Source organism: Dasypus novemcinctus, chromosome 7 (assembly GCF_030445035.2).
Source record: "Dasypus novemcinctus isolate mDasNov1 chromosome 7, mDasNov1.1.hap2, whole genome shotgun sequence".
In the NCBI taxonomy this organism is placed as follows: domain Eukaryota; kingdom Metazoa; phylum Chordata; class Mammalia; order Cingulata; family Dasypodidae; genus Dasypus; species Dasypus novemcinctus.
The window spans coordinates 11350456-11373120 of NC_080679.1; the positions used below are offsets into that span (position 1 = coordinate 11350456).

At 47.6% G+C, this 22665-nt stretch overlaps 1 protein-coding gene across 1 annotated transcript in view; it reads right to left on the reverse strand.

Annotated features, from left to right (window-relative positions):
• DIS3L2 (DIS3 like 3'-5' exoribonuclease 2) overlaps positions 1-22665 on the reverse strand; it is a 392051-nt gene that overhangs the window by 20396 nt on the left and 348990 nt on the right. The window contains exon 13 of the mRNA XM_058299893.2: positions 18383-18616. Coding sequence (XP_058155876.1) covers positions 18383-18616 — 234 coding nt within the window. The remainder of the gene's footprint in view (positions 1-18382; positions 18617-22665) is intronic.

Genomic DNA, 22665 nt, shown 5'->3' on the forward strand with positions numbered 1-22665 from the left:
TGTAAAATGGTTCAATGTTATCAAGGTGAATTCAAGAAAACACTCATATTTCAGGGCCAAGCACACAAGATCCTCCAAAATTGGGCCCTGCTACACCTCCAGAGTCATCTCCTATGACTGCTGTGAACCTTGCCTACGACAGAGCTATGCCGATGACTTGCATGTCTCAGAGGCTACCAAACTGTGCTCTGCCTGGAACATCTCGGAGAAGCACTTGCTCAGAATTTCCCTCTCTTACTAGGGTGAGAATCTTCTCCTGACTTCCCCCCACCCCTGGCATAGAGCAGCTCACACTCTGGACCATGTGTTCCTTGAAGACAGGGCCGTGTCTGACACAAAGCCGATAATCAATGCTGTTTTCAGAAAACTTTGGCTGTGGTGTATTTCCCATGGATGAAAGATGGCAGGCCTCTACTTTGCTTGGCTGAGTTTGGCCATTTCACAGATTTCTATCAAACTTTAGCTGCACATCCTCCCAGGCAAGCAATCCTTGACCTCTTATCCACATCAGGTTTTCTTCCCACCACATTACACTCCAGCTGTTCTAAGGAAAACCCAATTCCAATGACAGTCATAACTAGCAAGCTGCCTTATTGACTATAATTTTTAAAAGCCTCTTGGTTATGAGATTAAAGCATGATTGGATGAGTCACTGACATGGGTATTTGCATGTAATCGGCAAAGTCCTATGCTTGGCACTATTCAACATCCTGACTTTGTGTAGCAGTCAGAAGGATTTATCTAGAAAGTTTAGAGTTTTGCATCTTATCATTCCACACTCTTTTTGAAAGACACAATCTTCACTTTTATGCCAAGTCTTAAGCCGGAGAAGCCTTAATGTCTGTCTCAAAGCTGTTCCTAGGGTAACTTCTGATGCACAAAGAGCCTTTCCTGATGGTTTCTGGAGGGTGCCATGCCTGGCAAAGCTCTTCAGCACCAACTCCATTCCACATCTGCTCAGGTGCATCTGTTTGTTATTGGAACTGTTTCCCCAGAGAAACTTCTGGGCCTAGGAATAAGTGTTTATAAAGGAAGGGAGGGGAGCAGATGTGGCTCAAGCAGTTGTATGCCTGCCTCCCATGTGGGAAGCCCGGGATTTGGTTCCTGGTGCCTCCTAAAGAAGATGAGCAGATGCAACAAGCAGACACAATGAGCAGGGAGTGGGCAACGAGCAGAGACAATGAACAGGGAGTGGATGTGGCTCAAATGGTTGGGTTCAGTTCCTGGTGCCTTCTAAAGAAGATGAGTGGCTACAACAAGCAGAAAACAAGCAGACAACAAGTGGAAACCATGAGTAAGACAGACCAGGGAGCCATTTCCGGGCCAGGGGAGGGGGAGAGGAACGAAAGGTGTAGCAGTTTAATATAATTGATGAATTCCAAAAAGAAACACAGGATTATGCTAGTAATTTCATCTGTACCTGGGCATGATTTGAGTTATGATTAGGGTATTGGTGAAGAACAGAGTTGAGGGTTTTCTGATGTTAGAGTTCTTTTGGCTTTTTAAAAAAAGAGTTATTTATTTATTTCTATTCGCCCCCCCCCCCCCAGTTATCTGTTCTCTGTGTCTATTTGCAGCGTGTTTTTCTTTGTCCGCTTCTGTTGTTGTCAGTGGCATGGGAATCTGTATTTCTTTTGTTGCGTCATCTTGTTGTGTCAGCTCTCCGTGTGTGTGGCGCCATTCCTGGGCAGGCTGCACTTTCTTTTTTGCGCTGGGCGGCTCTCCTTACCGGGTGCACTCCTTGCGCGTGGGGCTCCCCTACGCGGGGACAGCCCTGCGTGGCACAGCACTCATGAGCACATCAGCACTGCGCATGGGCCAGCTCCACCCGGGTCAAGGAGGCCCGGGGTTTGAACCGCGGACCTCCCATGCGGTAGACAGACGCCCTAACCAGTGGGCCAAGTCCACTTCCCATGTTGTTAGAGTTTTGATGTTGGAGTTTGATGCTGAAGACTTAAGCTGGAGCCCTGGGAAGTAAGCTTACAGAGGAAAGAGAAGCCAGCCCCAGGAAGAAAGGAAAGTTGAACCCAGAGAAAAGCAAGCCCCAGTATCATAGGAATCCAGGAAGCCTGAACCCTCACAGACATCGTCAGTCACCTTGCTCCAAAAAGACTTCGGTGAGGGCAGTAACTTATGTTTTATGGCCTGGTATTTGTAAGCTCCTATCCCAAATAAATACCCTTTATGAAAACCAACCAATTTCTGGTATTTTGCATCAGCACCCTTCTGGCTGACTAATACAAAGGGAGACTCTAAATGTAAATCCTAAAACTATAAAAAGCAGAGCAGAAAATCTTTGTGATGTTGGGTTAGCCAAGATTTCTTAGCTATGACACCACAGGTACAATTCATAGAAGAAAAATCTGATAAACTGGACTTCATCAAAATTAAGAACTTCTCTTTAAAAGAGCATGAAAAGACGAGCCTATATATAGAGAGAGATATGAGAGAATGAAAAGGCAAGCCAAAGAGGATGAAGAGACAAGAGAGTAAAAAGACAAGGCGAAGGGTGGGAAAAAATATTTGCAAATCATGTATCTGATAGAGGATTTGTCCATAAATGCTCTATAAATGCATAAAGAACTCTCAGACTTCGGTAATAAGAAAGCAAACCACGCAAATGACAAATTGGAAAAAGACAGGAATAGACGCTTCACCAAAGAAGATATACAGACAGCAAATATGAATATAAAAAGACGCACAAGCACGTCGTCATGAGTCATTAGGGAAATGCAAATTAAAACCACAACTAGAACTCTCATACACTACTGATGAGAATGCAAAATGGTATGGGCACTATGGAAAACAATTTGGCAGCTTCTTGTAAAGTTAAATACGCACTTACCATATGACCCAGCAATCCCACTCCTAGGTTATGTACTCAAATGAAATGAAAACTACGGTCATATCAAAACCTGTAGGCAAATGTTTACAGCACCATTATTTATAATTGCCCCAATTAGGAAACACCCAAATATCTTCAACTGGTGAATGGATAAACCAATTGTGGAACATCCAAACAACAGAACTGAACTTGGCAATGGCAGGGGCTAGTCACTGATACACAAAACAACATGAATGGAATGCAAATGTATATGTTCCATGGTAAAAGCTAGACCCAAAAGGCTATATACCATATGACCCCATTTGTATGACAGTCTGGAAAAGGCAAAACTCAGCAAGAGGACTCGATCAGTGGTTTCCAGGGGTTGGTAGGTGAGGGTAGTTGATTACAAGGGGACTCAGGAGTTTTCTGGAGGAACTTTCTACATCTTGATTTGTTGTGGTTATATGACTGTGTGTCTAACTTGCAGGACTGTAAACTAAAAAAGGTGAATTTTACTATATGTAAATTATATCTTAGTAGAGAAGAAAGTGATTCTGGCTAAAAATGTGGCTGGTGGTCTAGTGCTTAAGGTGGTAGGACAGTGTTGGGGACTGAAGCACATCCCCCACAAAAGGCATGTTCAGGTCCCAAGCCCTGGTCCTGTGGGTGGGAGCCCATTTGTAAACAGGACCTTTGGAGATTTTCCTAGTTAAGGTGTGCCCACACTGAATGAGGGTAGGCCTTATCCAATATGGTGGAAGTCCTCAGAAGCAAAGGAAATTGGACACAGAAGGAGAAGCCAACCGGGGAGCAGCCAGAAGCTGGAAGTCAATGGAACCTGGAAGAGAAAGAAGATGCCACCAAGTGCATGATCGCGTGATGGGAAAGCCAAGGAATCCCAAAGATTGCTGGCCAGCTGGAAGATACCGACCCCTGGAGGAAGCAAGTTTTCCAGCCTCTGAAACTGTGAACCAACAAATTCCTGTTGTGGAGCCAATCCATTGTGTGATCTTTGTTTTACAGACAGGAAAATTAAGACAGAGAGTTTAGTGATAGTATATAAAATCTGCCCTTTCATAGAAAATGGCAAAGAGAAGACTGAAGAGTTGATCAAACCCACAAGAGTAAAACAAATGTATGTTAAAATAACAATAAAACACCATTTCCAACCTATCATTTTAATACAGATTAATAAAAACCACAAACTCTCACTTTGGTGAGAGGCATTGACAATGCATTATTGTTCCCTGCTGGTGAAAGCCAAAATCAGTTTAACATTTCTGGAAAATAATCTGACAGTGTATTTCAAACGCTCTAAAAAGATACATTCTTTAGGATATGTAGAAAAATGTTATTTACAGTTGGTGGATGCGTCATGACTGTTTTTTTGTTCATTAACTTCCAAAATTTTATAAAATAAACATGTGTTACTTTTATAATAAAAGAATAAAAATGAAAAAGAGGAAAACATCACAGAAAAAAGTTAATTGCCTGTAACCTAGCAATTTTAAGAATTCCTACAGGAAAAAACCCAAAAGATGTTTTGAGTTTTATGCAGAAAATATTAATTGTAGTGTTATTTATAATAGCAAAACTGGAAAGAGCTTAACTGTATCGACATGAAGGAGGGCTGCATACACTGCCGTAAAATTATACAGCGGGATATTTTGCAGCTCATATTTGAGTGACTTGGGGCATGATGTGCAAAATCCCATCTCCTTCTTCTCCTTGCTCACAAACCCTGCACATCTCCCTTTGTTAACGGATCCAGTACCTGAGTCCCTTAAGACGTGTCCTTGTCTGATCTCTTATACTCCCTCCACACAGCAGGCCAAACTGAACTGCTCACAGCTTACCCCTGCGGAAGCGTGACATGATCCTCCTGTGCCCTGCACCTCCACTTCAAGTCCTACCCCTCCATCCAGACCCGACGGAAGTCTCACGAATGAGGAGAAGTCCCAGCAGGCCCTGGCCGGGGGCAGCCATCACCTAGTATGGCAGCCCTGCTGAGCTCCTCCCTATGTTCGAGGTAGCTCTCCTATGTAGATAGGGGTGGACCTTGCTCAGCATGGGACCACACAGTTAGCACCCATTGTTCTCACTGATTGAACCCCAGGATGCGGGTACTGATGCTGTCTCCACTTTCCCGAAGAGGAAACTGAGGCACAGGGAAGTTCCAGTCCCACAGCGAAGCCTAAGAGTCTGGATGAGGATGCAGGCAGGCTGGCGCAGAGTCCGCGCGTCTAACCACTGCACTGTGCGGTCACACAGAGGCCCTCGGGAAACATTCACTGCCTGGAAGCTGGTAGGAAGAGGAGGGTTGAGGGTCTGGGCCTGGGGTGGTCTGGCGTGGAAGTGTACACAAAAAAGGAGTTCAGAGCTGGGCCTCCCGGTGAGCAGGTCAGGTCTCTACCGGGACCAAGGAGATATCGGGAACAAGGAGTCGGGAATCCAGGCCAGGACGCCGGAGGGGCACCCAGGCGGGCCCCCAAGGAGAGCCGCTCGGGCAGCTGTGCTCTCCTCGGCCAGGCTCTGCGTGCTCAGCAGGCCAGCTGGGGGGGGGGCTGGCAGCCCATGAGCTTGGTGGGCCCAGGACTCACTGGGGTGGACGGCGAAGGAATGGAAGGGAAGGGGTCCTTGCCGCACGTCACTTTCAAATGTCTGGTGGCCAAGCAGGCCTTCTCAGAGCTCAGTCACACCTCCTTATTAAAGTTAAAATGCGCTGCAGACACAGAACTCTGTTCTTCATTAGCAAATTTTCTTATTTAGGAGACTGCCAATTTAACACTGATGAGAAGATAAGAAACCTGCTGGGACTTCCCTCCCCCGGGTGTTTCCCTGTGGGGCTGCACTCATTTCCTTCCTCTCTGGCAGATCTTTTTTTTAACCCCAGGAGGTCACAATTCAAGGGGCAATTAAATAACTTCTAATTTATTTTCAGCTCTGCTGGTATTTTCTTACAGCAAATTGAAAATTTCCACTTTTTTTTTTAATAGAAGAAAACTTTTCAAGAGAATGACCTTGTTTCTAACTCATTTTTTTTTTTTCTTTTTTTTAGGAGGTACCGGGGACTGAACTCGGGTAAGAACCCTCATACATGGGAAGCAGGTGCTCAACCACTGAGCTATATCTGCTCTCCAATGAGGTGGTTTTTTCATTTGTTTGTTTTTGTTTTTAGGAGGTACTGGGGATTGAACCTGGGACCTCGTACAAGGGACTTCACACATGGGAAGCAGGTGCTCAACCACTTGAGCCATATCTGTTCCCTCTAATAGATTTTTAAAGTGGCTTCTTCAAATTGTAACTCCCGTTCTTCTATAAAACATTAAGCAGGCCTCTTCCACAGACCACCCCAACCCAATCTGCTCTCCAGTCTTGCCCTGCTGTCTGCCCCTCGTTTTATTTGTCTCTCTGTATTCCTCCAGGAAACGGTAAGCTCCTCTGAGGGTGGGGCCTCTGAGGACAGGAACAACATATTAATCTTCTCTTTGTCCCCAACACCTAGCACAGTACTGCGCCTGGTGGATGTTCAAAAATACAAGTGAAATTAAAAAGATAAACCAAAAGGGATATTTTAAAATTAGAAAAAAAATTCTTAAAGCTCTTAAATTCTCTTTACTTTAAAAATATGTGCCTGCCCTATTTCACTAAAATTGGGAATGGAAGAAATATTCAAAATAAAACAAATAGTGCTACAACACTATCAGTCTCTAACAACGTGGGGATTTCCTGAGGACTCACAGGATGACATTTTCAAGTAGATTACAATGGGCGCAGGTCCCCTGGCACCCACTGAGGCGCACGAGGAGCACTTGATGAAGTATGTGTGCCTCTTCTCTGCTAAGGCCATGCTAGCCCAGCAGGGAAGAAAAAGTAGGAGAAGGGATGTGCCTTCTACACAGCTGACCAGGAAGGCAGAAGAAAGGGAAACGAGATGACAAAACTGTACAATTAGACGAACGAACCCCTGTGGCGCACTGCGCCTGTGCTGGCAGCACCGGAGCCAGGGCACCAGCACCTAGAGCAGGAGAAAGGGGGGAGGGGGCTGCGGGGCCTGGAGGAAGTAAGCGGAGGTGCAGCCTCTGAGGAGGCTGGGCAGGAGGAAGCGGGAAGGTATGGGGTTGGGAGGCAATGGGGCACACCAGGCCAGGTAGCGGTGCACCTGCCAGGCCAGAGGCGTGTGGGTCTGACGGGGATCCTGGAGTCCTCACGGGCTGGTCTGACACAAAACAAAATGAAAAGAGAAGGAGACATTTAAATGGGTTTTCCACAAATCTCAGTCAAATCAATGTCCCATATTCGGAAATTAGGTCTTTCCTTCATCTTGATGTTAAAAAGTTTTCATTTACAAAATAAAGGAGACAGTAGATGGTAATTGGCTTTTTGAGAAAATGTTCTTGCTCGGCAAAATAGAAATCTCACAATCCTTTGTTTTATTCCTAAAATACTTTCGACAATTTGCTTCAGGCAACTACAGGTTCTTGAGCGACAAGATGAATGCAGCATTTTGGGGAACTCAGGCTGGTGGTGGAGTTTAGGATGGGCAGTGAATAGAAGAATTTTGGCTTAAGAAGCAGAGCCCCAGGCTCACAAAATGCTGAAAATCTAAATCAACTGGGCCTGCCCCAAGAAGCAGTCATCGTTGAAATCTAAGGATCAGCTGCAAGGGCTCACTTTTCCCAATGTAGGTTTTACTAACGTCAAAGAATTCCATGCCTCTTACGTAGCTGTTTGGCTCATATTCGAGTGACGTGGGGTGTGACACGGGGCAGGGTGAGAACGTGCAGTGTGTCCTGTGAAACAGCCTCTCCTGAATAGAGAGGGAGAGTCCAAGCGCTTCCAAATTATTAATATAACTACCCAAAAGTCAGGGTCCCGAGAGCGGCCTGATCCGACTCTGTCTGTCCAGGCCACTGCGCTGGAAGGACTGCATCTCTGCGAGGCGCAGCGGGCCTGGCTGCCAAGCTGCCCAACCCCAGGAGCCTTCTCCAGATCATCTTGTTGGCACGAGAGCCCTCGAGCTCACTTCACTGCCCCCGCAATGCGCTGCACGCGCCTGCATCATCTGGGCACCCTCGACACCAGCTCCGACGTGAGTTATCTTCTTTCGCAGACAGTTGAGCAGCAATGAACTCGGAACCTCTGGCTCATGGAAATCACTCCCATGACAAGCAAAAAGGGGCTCTGCCATCATTTCGCAGATAAAGAACTAGATTCGAGAGCCCACCTTGGTGTACAAATCATTTCCATCCCATGGGCAGGGAACAGCTGCTGATGTCAGGTTACCCGGGAGGCAGGTGGGCGGGGATTGGGCGCTTCACCCACCTTTCCGCACCGGCTGGCCAGGTGTCCAACAAGCCTGAGCATGTCCCTTCCCGGGGCAGCATACAGGGGGTCTCTTTGCCTTCTCCTGGAGAACCCCTTCTGTCAGGCTCCCCCAAAGTGGGTGCTGCTCAGCCTTAGGACATGGAGGGGAACATGACAGTGCTCAGGAAGCCTCAGAAGCTCTGCCAGTCCCCTGGGGTGCTGCAGCTTCCTGGCTCCCCGCACCTGTCCAGGCAGCTCCATCTTGAGAACGTCCTCATTACACCTCGTTCTCTAAGCCCTTATTGCTCTGGCAAGTAGTCAAACACCCAACCCTTCTATTCTTCACATGCATTAATGCTCTTATATAAGTACACCTCTCTGCTGCAGCTACAGTCCACTCTTCCAGATTCCAACTGCCACCAACTCTTAGAAAAGATCAGTATGTATAAGGATGCTTAGAGATCTTGAAACACCTGGTTAACAAACAAGCACTGTGGAGGCGCTAGAGCTACAGAGAGAATAAGACGCAGCCCTTACCCTTAAGCAACTCAGTCTTAGGGAAGGAGACAATAGGAAATGACAAGGCAACGACAATGTGATGCAGACAGCATAAAGAAAGTGCTGGGGAGCCCTATGAGGGAGGGCTGGCTGGGCCGGCCCCGCCTGGGAAAGAGGGGATGGCAGATTAACACCTCTCTGCAGTGGGAATTGTGTCCACCATCAGGTTCCCGGGAGCTGAAAAAGGTGAACCAAGAGATTTCAGGGGTGAGGGGTGGGGGACAGGGTGAAGTAGAGCTTTTCCATCTATAAGAACCAAGTCTGGTTATGGGCAAGCAGAAAGAATCAGAAAGCAAATGGGGAAGCTTCTGGAAGTGGGGTAGTGCCAAGCTTATTTTCTAGTTAGACAGAGAGCAGTCTTCAGGGTTCTGCTGAGGATCTGCACCAGCAGTTCTGACCAAGAGGTAGGAGCATCAGCTGCTGGTCCTCACCAGGGTCTGCTGTCTCGAAGGGCCCCTGGAGCTTTGCTCACACTGGACCATCCCAGTCTGGTAGAGGAAATGCAGCTCCCGCTGTCTACTTTCTGCTTCTCTAATCATGCCAGAGTTTTGTTCTGTTCTGTTTTGATTTGTTTTTACAACATTAACTTCTTCTGGGCTATTCCAAATGCCTGAAACCACTTCAGCTGCCTTCTCTAATCCAACCCATATCTGTAATAGACTGAAGAGGTCAGTCTGATCTTTGTGTCTACTTCTCAGTGGGAGGAGAGAGGTGTGTGATGGACTAACCCCCTAAAATGATAACAGGTGGGCCTTCCTTGGCAATTCAGCGCTTCTTCATCTGTCACTGCCCTTCACTTTCCTCAGCAGGTGACTGAAGCTGCACCCCGAGCTGGCCTCCTTGCATTAGTCCCACCCTACCTCCTAACCTTCAGGTTTGGTGTTCCTTCTGCTCTGCTTCAAATGACTGTGCCCTTGCGTTAGTCTTACTGGAGTTTTTTGTAAGCACACATGGTTCTTCTCAAATTCACCATACAACTTCAGGGTAGAGTTTGTCATCTACTGCCCACGGCTCCTTGATAACACTGGGAACAGTACATGTAACACAATAGGAACTCAAGAAATATCGGTCCAGTGAAGAGTCCAAGATCATGTCTGAGTCAGTATTTTTTAACAACTTCCAGAATAATATGACCCCATCTTCCTTCTAATTTTTAAAAATTATGAGTAAATGACTGTGTAACACACCTAAAAGAAGATTTCAGGGTTATAATAACAAGCTACTCAGCAAGGTTTATCTGGCACAATGATATATATTAGCTTTTATGTGAGTGTTAATAAGACACAAATAGTGATCAGCTCAACTGAGTGGTTGTAATTAGTATTACTTGTATACAACTAGGTCAAGTTTTCAGTTTATCTCTTGTTCATGTCCTTAGAATGTGTAAATATGGATTGTTTCCCCTGATTCCCTATGAAATTCAAGTGCATTAACTACGTCAACCCCTTTTCTTTTAAAGGAAAGATACTGACACCTCCACAATTCCTGTATTCCTTTGGTCTCCCACCAAAAGCCCAGGCTGCAGCTTGCTCATTCTCCAGCTCTTTCAACACCCTTTACGAGAGGCTGTCCTAGAAAATCTAGCACTGAGTGGCTCAAGAGAGCAGATTCTAACTGTGGTCTTATTTTATAAATGAAGTAGAAACATTTAAATGAAGACTTTCCTAGTAAGATAATCATGAAACTAGTCACTGGGAAGAATGGGGGAAATCTGGCAGGCTAACAGATATTCTAGAACTATCTGCACGACTGCAGTAATGTACTGCCTGTCAACATTTAAATGGGAGCCCTGAACTTCTAGCAGAAGCCTTCCTGTGTGTTTAACGCTACCCTCAAGAGAGGCATTGCAATCCCTATGGTTGGCACAGATTATCTAGAGTGACTGATCCTTTTAGTCTTAATTCAGTGGGATTTCCTTATAATTATTCATGTCAGGCCAGCCCAGACAATGCCTGAAAGCTATTATACACAGGAGGTGAGAGGAAAAAAAAGACCAGTGAAGTTACAAATGTTCCCTGTGGATCTGAAAGTGCCACAGTGGCTCTCTGCACCCTTTCAAACACAGTGAGTTTAAGGATTCTAATTAGAGGAAGGGAGGACTTTTGGTTTGGGGCAGCAGTCACTCTCTGGTCTCAGCTTTAGCAAGAAGCTCCTGTGTTCAACGATCTCCTCAGTCATTTGAAATTTTTGGACCTTTAGAAATATTTTTTATAATAGTTAATGCAGCAGGAAAAGTTGGCAGTATAGCACACTGAGCGAACTCTTTGTAGGAAAGGTCTCATGAAAATGAAATAAATGAACAAAACATGAAAGATGAAATAAGAATCCAAGAGCACAATCACGTGGGCATTACAGGAGACCTAGATGACTTGGGGGTGGGGGGAGAAAAAGGGGGAGGCACGAGTAGGCAGAGATCTCCAGGTGGGGATTTCCATCACTGGGACCCTTATTCGCACTTTCCTGGAAAGGGTATAAATTAGTACAAGTTTCCTGCAAGGGAATGTGGCAAAATGTTTCAAGATTCTTAAATATGTCACATTTCTGACCCTATCATCCCATTTCTAGCAATGTCCTAAGGAAATAATCAGAACACAGGGCAAAGATTTATGAAGACAGATGGCCATGGTGCTTTTATTTATAGAAGCAAAGCATCTGAGTCTCAATATCCACAATTGGCGAGTGGTTCACTGTTTAAGAGTGCATTATGATGGCATACTACACAGGCATTACAAATGTTTTAGAAGAATTTTGAATGACATGGGAAAAACTCATTATAGAACATTAAAGGGCAGGATATAAAAACTATAGAACTATAAAAACTATATATAGGACATGTCAACCACTCCCTCCTTCTGCCATGAAATGGAAAGGGATATCCATAAGGAATTACAGCATACAAAATATTAACAGTGGTTATTCCTGGGTGATGGGATTATGGATGATTTTTTATTTCTTCTGTATAGCTTTGTGTTTTATAAATTTCTCAAGAGAATATACTGCTCTAATCTGACATAAGGCTCCCTTTCTAAAGGAAGAAGAGGAGACCAGGGGGGCCTGAACTAAGGACAGGGGCAGGAGGATGCTTGGGGCTGGGTTCCCCACCCTCGTGTCTCTCTCCCATGCTGGCCGCTGCCCATTCTCGAGGACTGCCCGGGAGTGCTCGCTCCTGAGGCGGCTTAAGGACCGCTTTGACGGTGGTGGCTCCCCGAGTTGCCTGTCACCCAGCCCTCTTGACTGACATCAGGCTGCTCTGTCCAAATGCCTAGACCCCATCTGCATCTGGACAGCCCAGCAGCCCTCAAACTCGACAGACCCTCATGGGAAGTTCTCCTCTTTCTTTCCAACCCTCCTCCCGCGTGTGGCACGGCCTTGGCCCACCTGTCCTGGCTTGAGACTTGAGTCCTGGACGCTCAGCTTCTCCCTCACCACTTGCCTTCCCTTCCACGGCTCATCAAGGCCGTCTATTTGGCAAGGCTTGCCAAGTCTCCCCCCTCTCTTGGATCTGTAATCTCTTGCTCCACAGCCCCTAGCTCAGTTCAGGTCCTCGGTACCTTGCTCTTGGATCCTGCGCTTCCGGTTTTGTTCTCTGCTAGTTTACTCTCTACTCTGTAGCCAGATGGCTCATTCTAAAACTCTTGTGCTGATCATGTCACTTCCCCACGTTGAATCTTTCCATGACTCCCACAGCTCGTCCATGAAGACTTCAAGGCCTACCCTCAGCCTCCTTCTCTAGCGATGCCCTCCTTGTCCTCTACACCACATCACCTGGAACAATCTGCTGTTGTCCATGGGTGTCATTTTATGCCCCTTCCAGTCTTGCTTGAAACACCCTCCCTTGCCTTTTTTAGCCTGGCTAGCCCCATAAGCCTTTAAAAAGACCTAGTGTAGACACTGTCTCTGCTGTGGATCCTCCCTGATCCCATCTCATTGCACTCTGGGCAGCCCTCTATCACAGCCCTGCTATTTTGCTGTGGGGTCTGCTGGCTCCCTCACTACCCTAGAAACTTCTGAAGGGCTGGGACTGAGTCATCCGCCTTCATTTTTATAGTTCCAGCACCCAGCTGGAAATGCTTTCTGCAGACATGCTGAACGAAGGACTCTAAGATTAGGAAATAAATAATGATCCTTCAGACATCTCCAACCTCCCAATCAAAAGCTGACTCCTGTGCTTAAGTGATGATGTAACGGTAAAACCAAGCAACAGCTAGGTAGGATGAGTAAGCCTGGCCTTTAGCTTGCACCAAATATCATGATGTACAATTCAACAGCAGAGAGCTGGGATGCTCATTTCCTGAAAGCAACTGTACTGGAGAGAAAGAACAGAGACATTCTTAACTATAGTTTTTGCACGTATGGCTCCACAAAACATACTGCTACATCTAGCAATGGAACAGGAATGGGGATAGGTGGGTAGAAATGATATAAAGCTTCCTTAGAGCCAGGTTGTGCCATGAGCAGACCCTGCCTTCAGTGACACCCTACAGATGGCAGAGCCAGCATCTCTGCAAATGGGTTCTGGGAGGCAGTGGGTGGGATGGAGGCCTGACTGTGAAGAGGCTGACAAGCTTGCAGAGGTGGGAAATTAGAGCCACTGCTCTTTTTGCTTCAGGCCGATGAAAGCTACCTGCCTGGAAATAGGGCAAGGCGACTGGTGTTAAACTGATGCATTCCTCTACTTCTAGCCTCCAATTGGACCTGCTAAGCACAGTACTAATCAAAGGAGTAATTTACTTAATTGCATGAAACCATCCCTAGAGCTAACTTAGCACCACTGTTCTCACGAATGCCCAGCTCAGATTCCCCAGTGAAGTGATGATGAGCTGCTAAAAGCCGACCTGCTTGACTGCCCGTTGGTCATTTACACAGAGCTGGGCAAACTACAGACCAAATCCCACCTGCTGCCTACTTTTGTGCAACGCATAAGCTAAGAACGGTTTTCACATTTTTAAGTGGTTGGGGGAAAAAATATCAAAAGAATACTACTTTGTGATACTTGAAAATTACAGGAAATTCAAATTCCAGTGTCCTTAAGCCCAGCTTTCTTGGAACATGGCTGTGTTCATCCCTTTGCGCCCTGTCTCAGCTGCTTTTGCATGATAAAGCAGAGGTGAGTTGTTGAGACAGAGACAGTGTGGCCCAAAAAGCCAGAATATGTCCTAACTGGCCCTTTGCCAAAAAAAAGTCTGCCAGCCCCTGATCTGAAGGCTGGTCTAAGCCAAGGTCACACACAACGACATTCCACTGCAGCTTGGGTGCCCTGGTATTTCAGTGATTTCCATTAGAAGCTTGTCTTCACAATCAAGTCCACTCAGAAAGAAACTGCCTGAAGTGTGGGCTTCAAAGTTGTGTCTGGTACACATAAGATGCAGCAGAGAATTTAATAAAAGATCCTTTGGTTTGGAGGGATTTGCCCAAGATGGAACTACGAGCTTTTCTCCACCACAGCTTCCTCTAACTTCAGGAAACCGATGGCTCGGGAGGAGTGGCACACATGCCCCGACCACCGGGGCAGTCCAGGCTCCTGCAGCCTCTCTGGTCTCTCCAGAAGCCCTCACACACAGTGGCCCCGTGGTAAGTACCGTCACCTGACCGAAGAATGTGGGCTGGAGAGAAAGGCCCAGCATGCAGTGGATGTTCTTTCCTGAGAACTTCCTAGGATGATGTGTCGTGGGGTTCTCTTTGGCACCTGCTACCTTTCCTTGGCATCCTTTCTGGAGGCAATCCAGCCAAGACATGAAATTCCCACAAGAGCCCCATCACAGCAGGTTAGGAGGTCTCATCCTCCTGCCTAGACTGGAAGCTGCCTGGAAGCAAGTTTGGGTCTGATCAAAGAACAGTGCCAAAGGACTCTGCAGAGCCAGGGAGCAGGGAGAGGGCAAGGAGCCAGGCTTCCCACAGACGGCTCCTCCTCAAAGCTCATGACTTTGATTTGATTATAAACCATTAGGATTATTTTTATTACAAACGCAAAAAAGTCTGAGCTCCCTTTATGAAAGCCTACCTTTTAGAAACAGGAGAGACATGTATTATAAACAAGTAAAATAGAAGCAGGCATCTGTGTTAAGTTTTAGAATGACCGTGTGGCAGCAAACAGGGAAATAGGCAGAAACGCCCTGGAAGGGATATTCTTTAACTCACCCGGCCCCAAATCACAAGGGGTGTATCTGGCCCCTGCATTTATCATTGGAGGGCAGGGAAACAAAGGAGCATCATTTCACTGAGCCAGCACCTCATTGGAACCAGGTTAGAGCACCAGGTGGAAGTGGAGGGGGTAGCCCTTCCTCTAAGGCAATCTGCCTCACATCTTGGACTGTAGAGAACTTGATAAAATCTGACAGCACATTAGGGGAAGTGGGACGAGCAGGAGCCCTGGGGGATGCCAGCCAGCCCAGGCTGCCCTGAGGGCTCGCTGTTTCAGACATGGATCAGGCAGTTCTGCTCTAACCTCCAGTGGTCAAGGTTATAAAGGCCTCTGGACCAGACTCAACACACAGGCACCATACCAGTGTCCTCTTGCCTTGGAGGTCACCATGACAGCAGTGTCCTCCCCCTTGGAGGTCACTGTGAAACCAGTATCCTCTGCTTCACTCATCTGGAGGGTCATCATGAGAAACTGATTTCTTGGAAAGGTGATATTTCTGGTTCAGATTTACCCTTAGTCCAAGGGCACAGTGTGTGACATGGATGGTGGCCTGCCTCACAGAGTGAGCTCTAATTGAGGCTGGCATTAAAGGACACATTCCTCTTGGGAATGCCACCTACAACATGGACACAGAGGACTGAGGCAAACAAAGCATCAAAGGGCAACTCCAAAGGGCAGGCTACTCAAAAAGCACCAAGGAAAAGCAGACTTCTGTGAGGGGAAACGTGGCAGCAGGGACATGAGAACAAATGCAGTGACTTCTGAAAGGGGTCATTTAGCTGACTAGAAAACGATCTCACCAGTTTCCTTGGCTACAGGAGATTGATGGGCTCCTCCTAAAGCTGTGGTCCATAGATTTGTTTTCTGGGGAACCAAAGCATCAACTCCAAGGATGCAAATCCATTATTCTCAAATCTTAATTAACTGGAACCTAATTAGGACTTTTGAGGAAAACTTTCTTCTCTCTTAAGTCAGCATGATGTAAATGGAGGAGAAGTGAACAAAGAGTTTGCCATCTGGATTTGCTGCATTTAAGCAACTCATTTAACCTTTTGGGGCTTCATCTTTCTAATTTATAAATTAAGAGGGCCCATTAGATGATATCTAAAGTCATTTTCAGCAAAAGAAAATTCTAATTCTAAAAGATGCCAAAAGATCAGTGCCAATCAATAATTTGCCTTGAGTACCATATGCTTCCCAATGTAAGATGAGATCATCCAACAGTCTTCTATAGCTTTTAAGGTAGTTCACAAACTTAAGAGCAATTGAACTTCACAACAACCTGATGGGGCGAAGTCTCTAAAAACGATGGGGCAGAAACCCTCTCATTTGAAGGGCAGCTGGAAGGGAAACATACAGAAGAGCTATAGAGATAACTAAACATTTTAATTTATGGAAATGTACATTCATTCCCAGTTTTTTTCTAATGTAAGACTTTTTAGAAAGAGTATGCTAATTGGACTTCTAGTCTCTGAATAAACTCAATTCATTGACCATGATTAACAGTTTTGTTTTTTAAAAAGAGAGGAAAAACATAGACATTGTAAAACAAGTACAGAATTCTTGAATTTTATGATTCTCCCCTATTCTGTTACAGTTGTCTCACCCAAACAACAGTTTTTGAAGATCCATCCTTGTCAAGTCTTTCCAAAACATTTAACTGAATTTTTACAGAAATTACAGCTTTCTTTTTTATGTTCTTATTTTTATCAGTTTACCTAATATTTAATTTGCATAATTTCAGTAACACGTGCCACTGGCATAAACAAGTTTGGGAACAAATCCGATTGACTCTGGATACACATGATTCTCCTGGTAGGAGTAGAGGGAGAGCAGGGTATTTATGTGCTCAGCATGTTTCCAGAGGAAAAATGAGCACTGGGTTGAGAGGACAATCAGGCATCCAGGTGAAGATTTCAAAGGTAGCTGGAGGCTCACCTGGACCCTGGGGGGAGAGAGCTGGGCTGGAGATACAGATTTTGGCATTATCAGCATCCAGTTAGCGAGGAATTCATTTGCGAAGGGAGTGTAGATAAGAGAAAAAAAGAGGGTGGGGTAGATCCCAGGGAATACCAACCCAAGAGGGGTGGGCAGAGGAAGAGGTTTCTGCAAAGAGGACTAAAAGGGCACAACTGGAGATGTACAAGGAGAAGCAGAGTAGAATGGGAGGTGAGCTTCAAAGGGCCAGGGTTAGGAGAGAAGTCTAGCAAGCTAAGGAGGGGAACGCGTCCTTGGATGCGACAACAAGGAGGCCACCGGTGCATGGGAACGAGGTGCTCCTACCCCAAGAACGATGTCATGAAGGAGGAAGGAGATATTGTGTCACCTCCTAGGCCGTAAGCACCCTTCTGCCAGCCTCGTCCTCCTCGGCGCCCGCTCCGCCTCCTCTCGCCCCACCAGCGTTCTCACATAGGCGGCCTGCTCAGGCTGCAAAGCCCGGGCACGGGAGGGTGTGTGACGGCTCCAGCAGCCACCCTGGCTCTCCGGAGCCCAGGCAGGCCAGGGCAGCCCGTGTGCAAGGGCTGCTAACCATGTGCAAACCTCTGAGAAGCACTTGTCCATGTTTGTCTCAAAAGGTTGGATGACATTAAAACTACAATGAGGAGGTTTTAAAACAAGCCCTTTCAGATCTCTCCAAGATGAAAGGCTCAGAGAAAGAAGTCTTCCGTTAGGCTGAGCTAGGCTGCTGGTCAGATAAACAGCTCTCCCAGTGAATCCCGGCAGCTTTGCCACGGTTCGCCTCACTTTTTAGACAGAGAGACACTTCCCACAGCACACAGTACGCAGGGAAGGACAGCGAGCTCTCTGGAATTTACGTAAGAAATATACAAGGAGAAAAAAAATTCCACGGTACAGAATACAGGTTCCACTCTGTAGCCTACCTACAAGTTATGTGGAAAGAATTACTAGACACTAAGAGTTACCGATTTTGGGACACAGAAATTCAACTAGGTTGAGGTGACAGCTGCCAAAGTCCCAGAGGGCCACCTGCATGGCTGTGAGTTTTGACAGCAATCAACACCGTCCTTGGCTATCATTTTCTTCAGCGGTCAATGTTCTATAGTCCCCTCATTTTATTGCTTCTTCAGATATTTATCTGGAATTTGTAAACGTATCATTCTTTTTGGAAGACAAGGGATCAGAAGAAAAATTTATTTTAAAGCCTCAGGATTAGATACTGGTCAGTTGCCTCCTGAACTCCTTGCTTCCAGTTCCTGCCTCCAGTCGAAAGGGATCTGAGGTAGAAACCTGGGATGAGGATCGAGTCCCGGACACGACCCGACCAGGGCAGGAAGGCTGGGAGTTTCGGTCACAGAGCCGCCCACACAGAGCCCATTCTTTTGCCCCGCTCACACCAATGGGCCCAGCTCCAGTGGCGCCCGGGAGGTGGATGGGAGTTGGTCCCTGCCTGCCGCACTCTGTTGTAGCGTACCAATGGAAGACAGGAGGAGGAAGGGCGGCCCCTGAGCGCAGGCGGAAGCTTGCCCATGTATGGGTCAGGCCTAAGCCACATCGGTCGGGTGCACTGGGAAAAGGAGGGCACTGACCTGATCCAAGCGGAGCGCACCATCTGCAAAGCGCTGCTGGCGTAACTCCTTAGCGATGCCATGGAGATTCAAGATGGCTTGGTGCACCTCCTCACTGGTGTGCTCCGGAGAAATGGGGGGCAGCTCCTGTGCAGGGATTTTCTTCGTAGGGCTTTCGATCATGCTCTGTGCATGCTCGTAGCTCAGCCTGGTGCAGGAGTGGATGATGGTCCGGCCAAACCATTCACTAAGGATCTGTAAAGATGGACAGATTGTGAGACAGTCAGGAGGAAAACATTTCTTTCCCCCAGGTCTTTCTTTCATTCAACCATTCATCTATACACATTTCACAAGGATTTACTGAGCACTGACTTTGTGCTCAGAATGGTGTTAGGTTCTGGCTGGGCACAAAGATGAAGGAGACACAGAAGCTCTGCCTTCAGTGTTGCCTCCAGTGTGTGTGCCCAAGCCCTGCCCAAGAGCCTGGGTCTCTGGAGGGCAGAGGAGGGAATGAGGGGTGGTTCCATCTAAGACATGGCACCTGGGCCAGATCTTGAAGAATGTGGACAGTCTGTACTGGGGAACACGGGGCACAAAGCATGTTAGGAAGAGAGCACTGGGAGCCAAGGAAGAGACACAGTGGCTGGAGGGCAGAGCAGCGAGGGAGCTCCAGGGCAGAGAGGCCAGTGGGGCTGTACCCAGGAGGCTTCCAGAGAGCAGGTGTGGACGCGAGTTGAAGGGCAGTGGAGGACTACGGAGGGTCCCTGAACACAGGGGTGGCATACGCAAGGCCAAGCAGGAAACCTGAAGTTAAAGGACTGTTGGCACTTCTTCATCAGTTTGGGTGAGTGGTCATCAATGTCAAAACCAAGGTAGATGACACACCAAGCTATACGCTGCCTCTGCCTCAACAAGCAGATGCCACCAGCCAGCAGCTGCTGCAGCCTGCGGGGAGCGGATGTGGCTCAGGCTGTTAGGCACTCGCTTCCCATGTGGAGGTCCCAGGTTTGATTCCTGGTGCCTCCCGAAGAAGCTGAGCAAACAAGGAGCAGACAAATCAGAGAACCATCTAGGGGAGGGAGAAACAAATAAAGAAAAATGAAGTAAAAACAAACAAACAAACAAACTAGGGTAGAGAAGCAGGGACAGACCCAAGATGCAGCAGGCTTGGTGACAGGTCAGATGGGCGGGGAGGGGGCCAAGGGCAGAAAGAGAGAACACAGGGGGAGCTGCAGGATGGGGGCAGAAAGAGAAAACCAAGGCCAACTTGTCCCACTTAGGGCTATGTGTAGAGACAAAGGTTTGGAACAGGGTCTCTCAGCTTGATGCTCTTGACCTTTGGGGTGGACTCACTCTTTGTGGCAGGGGCTGTCCTGTGCACTGCAGGATGTTCAGCAGCATTGTGGGCTTCTGCCCAGTAGGTGCCAGCAGCACCCTCTACCCCCACCCCAGTTGAGACAACCCAAAATGTCTCCAAATGTCCCCTGGGTGGAGGGGCGGAGGGACTGGGGGATTTGGCCCTGGCTGAGAACCACAGGCTCTGAGCATATCAGCCAGCTGAGTGGTGGTGCTCTCTGCATGGTGGGGTTACCACTGATCTGTACTTTACCCTTTCCATTTTTCTGCATTTTCTAAAATGGGCAGTTATTACTTTAAAAGCAAAAATAAATCCACACTAAAATATGTTTGGGAATCCTGAATCTGAGGGGCTGGGAGAAGATGCAGATGGGAATATCTAGCAGGACATGCAGGGTGTGGACCTGGGGTGTGACGGGACTAGAGGGGCACAGCTGCCACTATCACCTGAGGAGTCCCAGAAAGAAGGGAAGGGCAAGGGAGAGGGTTGAGGCTGACTCTTTAACAACCCCTCCAATTCGGGGAGCAAAAGGAGAAGTCAGAGAATGAAAACAAATGAAAAACAAGAGAGCTCAGAGGTATGAAAGAAACCAGGCATGTCCAATGTGAGGCAAAGCAGGAGAAGAGGTTGAGAAAGGGGTGCTTGAAGCAACAGCAGACCCTTCTATAGCATCTCCTCTGAGGCAGGCCCTGTTCACACTCTTTCCTAGAGTACCCACATCAACTCTTTAATTCTCACAACCAGCCTGTGAATAGCATCATCATTCTTCAAACAAGGAAACTAAGGCACAGAGAAATTTGTAACTTGCCCAAGGTCACACAGCTGTGAGTGACAAGCTAGGAACTGAACCCAGGCAGCCTGGTCCCAGAGTCCAAGCTCTTCACACTAGTGTTTCGCAAATGCTGCCTGGATGTCAAGGAGGATGAAGACAAAGAAAAGGCCCTTGCACTTGGCTTTGGGTTACGGTAATCTTTGGGAAGACTCTTTCATGGGGTGGGGTGGGGGTGGGGGCGGGATATGAGGGAGGGAGAGGAGAGGCTAACTGCAAAGATTTCAGGTAGATCTTCCCAGCCCATGAGCAAATGGGCTCCTCTTGGCCACAGGGCAGCCAGGGCTTCTCCTTCCCAGGCCTCGTGTCCATGCCCCTCAAGCAGCCCCGTTTCCTGTGTGCATCAGGTGTGGGAAAGCCTGGGGGGCTCTGGTTAAGGAGTGGGGGTGGCTAGCAGAGGAGCCAAGCAATGAGTGTGGACACTTCTAGGGTCTGGCAGGGAAGAAAAGTAGGATGGAGGAGTGTGTTGTGTTTGTTGTAGTGAGGGGAAGAAGCCTGTAGAGAGGGAGAATTGATGACTCCAGAGAACAAAGGGATCTTGGGCCAAGAGGAGCGGATCCATCGCTGAGAGGGGAGAGGTAGGGGAAGGCCATGGATGATGATGGTAGGCAAGGCAGAGGGGAAGAGGAGTTCCAACTGCTGGAGTCAACAATGAGGCCAAGAGCGAGGGAGGCGGGGTGGGCTTCAAGGGCCCAAGGAAAGTGGAAAAGCTCTCGAAATGCTGTAGCAAAAGGGATTCCCCAGCACAGAAAAGCAGGACATCCTGAGGTAAAGCAGGGCTCAGGAGGGTGAGGAGCCTGTCAGCGGTGGGGCCTTCAGCCGGGATTAACGTTCCCTCGCCTTCCATTCCCCTCGCCTTCCTTTTCACCAGCCAAATCATTCCATCCACCAGCTCTGAGACAATGCTTCCCTCCAAAGGGCCATCCTCAATGTCCCATGTGGAAGGAGACCGTTTATACCACCCGGGGAGCCGTCTATACCACAAAGCCTCCATGTGGTACAGCTCCCACCCAGGAAGGCTAGTGAGACCCCTCTGAACCAAGGCCCTCTTAAAGGAAGCCCCAGCACTCTTAAAATGGCAGCAGAGAGGCACAGGATGAGACGGTAGCAACTAGCTTTACTACAAACTGCCTTACTACAAAAACTCTTGACTGTAATAATATCAGATGTTAATTTTTCTAAAAAAAAAAAATCCTCAAAGTATACCTTCCAGGTTACTCCAAGAACCATTTCTATACAAAAATATGTGACTCAAATAATGTGCTCATGACTCCTCTGCTGTGGCAAATAGATCCTGACTTTGGCTCCCAGGAGAGATGTGTGTGCTGAATGCAGTCAATTCTAGGGACAGCAGAGCGGGCCAGGTGGGGCGGTCTCGCTGGCAGCTCTCCCTTCAAGGTCAGCACATGCTGGTCCTATCACATCCATGCTTCCTGAAAACTCCCCACAAGTGGAGTTTCTCCAACCTCCTCTAGAATAACAGGGCCGTGACCTACTCATTCTTGCGGTCACAAAGTTTTCCCCTGGAGATTTAGCTTGTTTCCTTTTCTCCATTTCAATCCAAACCCAGTCGACCTTCCTTCTCGGCAGGTCTACACTTTGCTTGACAGCCTGTCTTTAGCTGTTCCCACTCTCTTCTGCTCCTCTCTGTTCCTGCCCTTCACAAGGCGCCTCTGGGTCATAGGATGTTTGGCTTCCTGGGGTCTGTGTCCTCTTTCCCGGGGACACTCTTCTGCAGGGTGACCGCCACACAGGTAGGAGGACCTGTGCCACCCTCGCAGGGCATTGGTTTTCTCGCAAACCAGTGGGTCAAGAACCTCTTTAAAAATCTAATGGAAGCTCCAGGTCCTCTCTCCTGAAGCATTTTTGCACAAGAGTTGGCAGTAAGTTCGAGTGCACCCCCCTTCCCCCCTGTAAGCCCATGTACCGTGGATATAAACAGACCTTTCCTGCTCCCTTCAAACCCTGGAATTGCAGCGCTGAGCCCTGACCGGGGGCCGCTTTTAATCTTGAGGTGTCCTTAAAATTTATTACCTGCAACTTTGACAGCTTCACAATTCTACCCCTCCTTATCCACCAAAGTTCTGTTCCCTCACTTTGCTTCCTTCTCAGCAGGTG